At 40.4% G+C, this 8,504-nt stretch overlaps 1 protein-coding gene across 2 annotated transcripts in view; it reads left to right on the top strand.

The window, feature by feature from the left end:
* olah (oleoyl-ACP hydrolase) overlaps window positions 1-8,504 on the top strand; it is an 11,667-nt gene extending 3,163 nt beyond the window's left edge. Inside the window, exons 1-6 of one of the 2 annotated variants that reach the window (XM_036145659.1) lie at window positions 4,154-4,392; window positions 5,460-5,598; window positions 5,974-6,073; window positions 7,785-7,954; window positions 8,034-8,116; window positions 8,238-8,501. In XM_036145659.1, the coding sequence (XP_036001552.1) occupies window positions 4,263-4,392; window positions 5,460-5,598; window positions 5,974-6,073; window positions 7,785-7,954; window positions 8,034-8,116; window positions 8,238-8,380 (765 nt within the window). In that variant the 5' untranslated portion in view covers window positions 4,154-4,262 and the 3' untranslated portion in view covers window positions 8,381-8,501. Of the gene's footprint in view, window positions 1-4,153; window positions 4,393-5,459; window positions 5,599-5,973; window positions 6,074-7,784; window positions 7,955-8,033; window positions 8,117-8,237 lie in introns of those variants that run through there. The other variant, XM_036145660.1, reaches the window with a different exon arrangement.

Genomic DNA, 8,504 nt, shown 5'->3' with positions numbered 1-8,504 from the left:
AAAACTGGGTTGACAGGTTCTGATCGGTGACCCGCCGATAGAATCTTTAACCGGGTCGTCGTGAACAAACTCTTCCTCACAGTCTAAGGAAGCGTCCACTACCCCACATTAGACACAGGCATAATTAAAGTTAAACATACTAACAATGCTAACCATGCTAACAATGCTAACCATGCTAACCAATCTAATGATGCTAACCAAGGTAACTTTGCTAATGATGCTAACCAAACTAACAATGCTAACAATGCTAACAAATTTAACGATGCTAACCATGCTAATGATGCTAACCAAGCTAACTTTGCTAACCAAGCTAACTTTGCTAACCAAGCTAATGATGCTAACCATGCTAATGATGCTAACCAAGCTAACTTTGCTAACCAAGCTAACTTTGCTAACCAAGCTAACTTTGCTAACCAAGCTATCCCTGATTCTGCACACATTCTAACAGAGGGGAACAGTCTGAACTGTAAGCTCCGCCTCCAGCTGTTCTTTCCAATGAGAAACCCTCCTCCTCTACATCCTGCTCAACGTGCTCGCACCTCAATCTGGCACCTAATCCGCCGGAGGAATCAGGGCTTCATTGAAGGACTTTTCTTTATTTCCATTGACATAAATGGCTACGTCTCGGCTAAACGATACTGTCTTATGAGAATGGTGAAAACTGACAAGTTTACCAAACCTCTTCTTTCATAAACACAGAATGTACTGAAACAGCCTAACTACTAACTAACTACTAACGTAGTTATACATCGTGATCACGATAGTTACAGGCTACATAATGACATCCCAACCTAAATAAGAATCTTACTGGCCTTGTCTCCTTTTAGGCGGTTCAGCTGTGAATGCAGTGAAGGTATCGCTGCCTTCCCTGGTGCTGCGGCCGCCACGCTGCTTAGCAACCGTGGAAAGTCGTCCTGGTTCGTCCCGTTTGCTGCTAATTGCTACTAAAAAAGTTCTGGACTCGCTCCATCGCCCAGTCAGTCAATATCAGCATCAAATATAATCATCAGCTTTTAACTCAGAATATTTTTCTTAAGCAGATAAAAAAAAATTCAGGTAAGAATAATATTATAATCCAGTTCCGCTGCAAAGCTGTGTAATGCTGACTGCTCCCTCCCAACTTCAGATCTCTAGAACCTTTAGATATCTAGAACCTGCAGATCTCCAGAACATTAAGATCTCCAGAACCTCACAGCTTTAGATCTCCAGAACCTTCAGATATCTAGAACCTCCCAGCTTTAGATCTCCAGAACCTTCAGATATCTAGAACCTCACAGCTTTAGATCTCCAGAACCTTCAGATATCTAGAACCTCCCAGCTTTAGATCTCCAGAACCTTCAGATATCTAGAACCTCCCAGCTTTAGATCTCTAGAACCTTCAGATCTCCAGAACCTGACAGCTTTAGATCTCCAGAACCTTCAGATCTCCAGAACCTCTCAGCTTCAGACACACCTGACTGGATCTCCACCTTCCTCAGACACCGGTTTTCCTCACACACATCCCGGTGTCTCTGGCACGCAGAGCATTCTCACCTGTTGTTCCGATTTCCATTCATGAGGTCTCGGTCCGGATGACCCGGCTCGCTGGAACTTGGTGTGGATCCGGGTCGCCCCCCCTCCCTGCCGTGCTTGCTTACAGCTCACAGCGGTTCTACTCGGTCCTGGCCCGGTTCTGTGTCGCCCCTCCACCTGAAAGCAGAACAGCAACGGTTTTATTTGCACGGTGAAAAGGTTCGGGACAGTTTGGACCGGCTTTAACCCGGACTAAAATAAGTATAACACGGTCCTGAAGTTGGCCTCCTACTCGGTGGGACATTAAAGGGTTAGTCCACCTTTTAGAGAATCTAGGCTTCCTTTATTCAGCTTTTTAAATAAAATATGAATTAATTACACCGATCAAAGATAAAAGAAATTATTTTACACAATATAAAGATCCTTGAAAACACAGACTGGAATTTAAAACCCTAATCTAAGGTGGTTGACATTTAGAAAAAGCACCGGAATCGCCGTTTTTTCTAATCATGCTAAAAAATTTATAAATCCTAATTCCACAACAGCGTTTTAAAGAAAGGACCACGGCTGTAGAATAATTCCGGACACATCTGATCCTTCCACGTCGTCGACTTTCTGAACCGGAGCGGATAAAATGCGGTAAAGATTCCCTAAAAACTGTGACACAGCCCTTCAGTCGGAAGCTGTCGATCGGACACCAACTTCAGCGCCGAGCGGCGGCTAACAGCGCTTTTAGCTTCAAACACCGACAGCTAACGGCCGGAAAACGAGCCGAACCTTCACCTCCTCACAGGCCGAAGTCGGTGTTCCGCGGAGTGGACGTGACAAGCCGGCGTTCCTCTCTTTCAGACGGGCGTAAGGAGTTCGGGAACCCGGTGTCCTCCTCCGTTAAAACCGGTCTAATCAGATCAACCGGAAGAACAGCGCAGACACAGTCGAACCACTTCCGGTTGGTTCCGTCAAAACAAAAGCACGCTCAGCACGTTAAAATATGGAATAATTTTCAGTAAGTGAAATACATGGCAGTTGACTCAAAATATTAGATTTTTAATCTAATATTTATTTTAAATAATCTAGTAATTTTTATTTTATTACTTTTATTCTTTCATGATTTCACCCAACAGAGGAAACGGAACAAAGTAATAGTAATATCATCTTTATTGCCATTGAAACATACATTACAACGAAATTTGTTCTCTGCTTTTAACCCATCACCCTTGCAATGGGCTCCCAAATGGTATATTTTTTTAATCATAGATGGATTTACCTTTTTTATGTCCCATGGTTTGACATCTGAAAAGTCTTATAGCATATTTTTGACGATGTGGCTTCTTCTTTCAGCTTTTCTGTTTCAGAGGACCCACACAGCGAGTCATCTGTCTCCATCTAACCTTGTCTTTTGCATCATGAACATACGCTGTACATTTTACTTCTTTGTTTAGTAGCGTTACCTGCAGTAACCAGTAATAATAAATAATGCTGTTAATTTGCCTTTTTTCATGGAAAGATTAGTAATTATTTCAGATATTTTGTAAGTCTCCCAAATTAAAAGGATACTAAGACATACATATGGTGCATAAAAGAGTAAGATTCTAAAAAAGATAGATATAAAAACCTGAAATGAAACATAAATAAAACAAAATCAATCTACCAATAGTTTATTTATTCAGCCATTTAACCCAGCCACAAAAGGTGAAGAAAGTGCATTATCAATAAAATAATTTAAATACTGAGATAAAGAAAACCACAGAACAACATCAGGCAAAGACTGAAAATAAGAAGCAGAGTCTCTGGCTGCTGCTTGCTATTAAAAGTCAGCCTGAATAAATGAGTTTGTGGAGCTGGTTCTGGAGTATAGTTCACGAATATGATGTAAAATGCATCATTTAAAGGCTTTTCTGACCGCTGCAACTGATTTCAGAGCTTTTAGTAATTTTTCTATTTGATCCCATTTTAATTACCGTATTTTTACGTTGAAAGGTAATAACACTTCAATTTCCGGTGTGTCTGGATTTCTGTAGCTGGCGTCAGTTCAAGGCTCCTCCTCCTCTGAGGGAAACCCGTCAGGAAATGCCAACCGTAGACAAGAACGTCACTTCCGGAACAGGGAACACGTCATGTTTGACATTAAACAAAAAAACTGGTTCAACGACTATAAAACTTCACCATAAAACTTCCGTTAAGAAAAACCTCTGATTTGTAAATATATATATTTACACATGATAGTTTATGAGGAGGATTAACACACTTTCCAACACATTTGTCATCATTTAAAGTATCTTTACATTATATTAATGTAAAGTAATATTTAAGTCGCTGTAAATATTTTTAACATTTCAGAGAAACTGTAATTATAATATTAGAATTTCTTTCTCTCCTGTTTCTCATATCCTGTTTGTCAACGTTTATGTTTAATTAAATTCTTAGTTAAAATGTTGATATTGATAAATGCATTTATGATTATTATCTTTGCTTTAATGATCTCTCAGCTTTAATGGCGTGACAATGTTTTTACATATTTCATATTTCCACCTGTGTTACGTCCCACAGCTCAGCCCGGCTGACTCCAGGCAGCCTGCAGGGATGGAGATGCTCACTCCACACTGTAGATGTCTCCAGAAACACAGGATTTCACTGCTGCCCCGTTCCTGAACCACCGAAGAAAGAAACCAGGAAATGTTGCAGGAGGAGCAGCTGCAGCAACAGGCTGGATTCCCTCGGTTTGGCAGAGAAGCAGCTGGATAAGCAGGATGGAGAAGGTGATCAGCTGCTTCAGGAGGAAGCCAGAAGCCGTGACCAGGCTCATCTGCTTCCCCTGGGCAGGTGGAGGCTCCATCCACTACGCCCGCTGGGGAAACATCCTGAACAGCTCCATAGAAGGTAACCCAGCCCTGGAGGACCAGGAGCTGCACTTTGACCCTTTTATCCAACATGTTTGCTCATCGAGTTACACAAAAGGTCCCCCAGTCTGCCCAGGAGGCAGGAAGATCATCTGAGGCCTCGTGGTTCTGCAGGTTTACAGCCAGAAAAGCTGTTTCAGAGATATTAGAGCATTTTATGGGTAATTTATGGATTTAAAATGTGTTGAATATAACTGATTTTAAAAGCTGCACAGAACAGCGTCCACTGTGCTGCAGAAAGATAAATCTCCTAAAGAAGCAGATTAACCTGAAAGTTTGGTCCATAACTTTCCTCCATCTGTTTCCTGCCAGCAGCAACATGTTGAAGATAAAATAATAATACGGCCAGAAGAGGTGCTGGGAAATTTTATGTTAAAGATTAAACGCTTTAAAAAATAAAAATCACAATGCACTGTTTTATTTTGGTATTTTTCTGACTTTGTAATGATCAAAGCTTTTTACTCCACTAAGCTTTATTTTGTTTTAGCATAAACCAGAGTAATACAATTTATCTTTTTGAAATAATGGCTTCTGTGTGTCAAATGGACATTTGATTTATTGTTTATGTATTTATAATTAATCCCATAAAACAGTATGACAGGAAACAGGAATTTAGCTGAATCAAGGAGATTCCTGAATACTTGATGATATTGATGATGACATTTCTAAAGACATTTTTCATTGTCTTGAAAACAGGAACTTATGGAGCTAAATTGGGGTCAAAAGTTTTATTAATTTTAAAAAAGAAATTTTAATTGAAAAACTAAATTGAAATTAAAAACGTAATGTTTTGTATAAAACTTGAAAAATACAACAATCTATTAAAATAAAAAAAAATAGTTTTTCAATTAAAATTTCTGTTTTTTTCAAATTAACAAAACTTTTGGCCCCAATTTAGCTCCATAAACTTCCAGTCCAGTCTTATTCAGCTTTTAGGCATAAGCTGCACAGTTTGCTCCCAAAAAAGAGATTATTTCAAATGTTTGCTTCCCTGCAGCTTAATGAGCGTTTTATATAATAACGGGAGTTTGTTCATGTTTGCTTCAGTGTTTGCGGTGAAACTCCCGGGCAGAGAGAGTCGAGCCAGAGAACCGTTCTTCGAGAACATGCAGCAGGTCGTGGATGAGGTCATCTCTGCTCTGCTGCCGCTGCTGACAGAGAAACCGTTCGCTCTGTTTGGCCACAGGTGGGACAATAATGCCGTTTGCTTTGTTTATTTTTAAGCGGGGTTGTGTGGTGTAGTTCTGAGTAGTGAGTATGCTCCATACAGCGGTCGTTGATTTCAGTTTGGAGAATCAGAATTAAAATTTCCTGGAGGAGTCAAACCAACAACCCATCAGAAATTTAACCGCTTAAAGCAAACTAGATGTTCTAGAGAAGTTTAAATGAAGAGAATGATCCTCTGCTCATTATTCAGGAAGAGACATCCGTCTCTGTTGTTGCTATTCTCTATCCTCTCATAGAAGCAGGTAAGATACTGGCTGCTGAGAACTACCTCCACATATCCCCCCGTTACAACAAACCGCGCCTTTAATTTTTTTTAAAAAACATTTTCTTTCAGTTTTGGAGCTCTCACAAGCTTTGCTGTTGCAGAGGATCTGAAGAGACGACATGGCCTGGAACCGGTTCACATGTTTCTGTCTGGAGCTTCAGCTCCACACGTGAGTTCATCAGCATTGGTCCTGATGCAGGACCCACAACCTGAGGTGGTGATCCGGTTAATTCGTGGTTCTGGTCACCAATGAGGACCTCAGATGTTCTATAAACCTTTTCTGTGGCTGTAATGTTGAACAGAGAATCTTTAATTAAATTTTATCTCAAAATACCGATGATTTATGAGCACAGAAAAATCAACTAATATAAGAAAAATAAAATGATATAGTAAATTATATATTATAAAGTAAAATAAGACAATAACTAATCTTGGTTAAAAATTTGAAATATGGAATATAAACAGAAAAAACAGATTAATAATGGCTAAATTAGCAAATTAAATACAATTTGGTTAAATCTACTTTAATCATCTAAGTGGAACATCTCCTGAAAGTTAGATTTCTAAGTTGGAAACTTGGAGTTTTCTCACCAATCAACTGTAAAAAAAAAAACAATAATTCATATACAGAATTTATTTTAGCAGAAGCAGGTTAAAACATCGTTATACAGTGAATTTGGAAAAGTCCTGGGACAAAACAAGTTATTATATTCACAAAGATCATCTGAGCTCTTTAGCCTAAAGTTTACTACCTAGAGTCTGAGCTTCTGCACCGAGATGCTGCTGAGAGCGACTCTGAGGAAATTACAGAACGAGGTTGACCCCGTTACTAGGTGTGAGGGTCTTTTAAGAGCTCTGATTGGCTGATGGTTCAGGGAAAAATAAACGTGCTCCTAGTGATCAATGAAGAGAAATTAGACTGAAACGTTTGTCATGATGATGAAAAGTAGCAAAATTTATTGTTTGTCACACAGCATCAAAATGTTTTTGAAGTTGCACCTTATTTAGATCCTCATTATAATTTTGATCTGTTTATTTTTACCTGGCAGTCATTTTGCTACCTTATCTATGTGATATTAATGCATTTTGATCGCCTGCTTGGATAAAGCGGTCAGGTTTGGCTAAATGACCGACGTGAAATCAAGGGAACAGCAGCGCACCTGTCCAGTTCCCTCTGGGAGGAGAAGAAGTGTTGAAAGTTAAATTGGTTGCGTGTTTCTTCAGATGAAGGCGCCTCTTTACAGGTGCTTTTACACTCCAGCCTGAAATGAGAAGCGCTGCGTGCAGCGATCAAAGCGAGGAGATGGCATCACCCAAGCAAACTTAGATGACCATTTAGGTTACTAAAATGATAAAGTTTATCTTATCTAAATATTGTAATTGTCTGATTGTTAAAGAACTGTTCAGGTGGTGGATCAGCCAATCAGCTCGCTCCGTTTCCACCATCTTCCTGCTTCAGACACCCTGAGGCTCTAAAAGTCCTCCTCATTACTCCAAACATTTTGGAATTCGGGGAATTCCCGAGAATTCGGGAAATTCTAAGAGTTTTCCTAGAATAACTTCGGCACATTTTGCAGAAAACCGTTTGAAGTCATGTTCAGATGCTCCATGTTTTACATACCTTGAAGCACCCAAAGCTCAGCTTGTGAAGGTGTTAGTATTTAGCTGTGGTTGTTATGTTTTAAATTAATGATATTGTCACCTTAGTGTATTCACAGAAGTGTAAAATGCTGCAGAAATGATAATTTTATGGTTATTCTTTGAACCAGGACAAAAACTGATCTGAGCTCTGGGGTTAAACGATGAATTTGAAGAAGTGAAGCTCGTTCTGGTTGCTTGTGCTCTCGTCTCATTAACACGACGCTGTTTCACGCTTCTAGTCCGAGATTCGCATTAACGCTCCAAAAAGAAGCGAGTTATCGGACGAACAGTTCCTCCGGTGGTTAACGTCGGTGGGAGGAACTCCTCCGGAGCTGCTGGCAAACCCTGAAGTCCTGCAGCTCTTCCTGCCGGCCCTGAAGGCCGACCTGCAGCTGGTGGAGAACTACAGGTAGACCGTCTGATCACAGAGTTCTGCTTCATTCAGACTCAAACGGCATGATTTCACCCAACAGGTTCTTTTCCTGCAGGTGTACCAAACCAGACGGTCCGTTTCTCACCTGTCCCGTTACATGCTTCGATGGAAAGGAGGACGTTCCTCACGACTTGCAGGGTCAGTCCTTAAACGTCTCACAGGAAAGCCACAGAAATGAAAATACGGCATTAGCCAGCCGGGGGGTGAGGAACTGAGAAGATGACGGCTTCCATGTCTGATTGGTTGTGTTTGTGAACAGCTTGGAAGGACATCACATCAGGAGGGTTCACCGTCAGGATGTTTGACGGCTCCCACTTCTACCTGAAGGACGCTGGGAATGAGAAGATCCTGTTGGACTACGTCACAAAGACCCTGGAGACGGAGGAAATGGATTATTTATGATCAAAGGGACTCTGTTATTTAGCCAGAGAGAAATGTTTGTGGGAAGATATAATATCTAAATGTGAGTTTATGAGTCCCAGATATTTTCTTTTATCTGCTCTGTCCCCCAAAGATCAAATGTGTT

This window comes from Fundulus heteroclitus, chromosome 13, assembly GCF_011125445.2.
Source record: "Fundulus heteroclitus isolate FHET01 chromosome 13, MU-UCD_Fhet_4.1, whole genome shotgun sequence".
Taxonomy (NCBI): domain Eukaryota; kingdom Metazoa; phylum Chordata; class Actinopteri; order Cyprinodontiformes; family Fundulidae; genus Fundulus; species Fundulus heteroclitus.
Note: the sequence above shows the minus strand (reverse complement) of the source record. Positions and strands in the feature narration are given on the sequence as shown.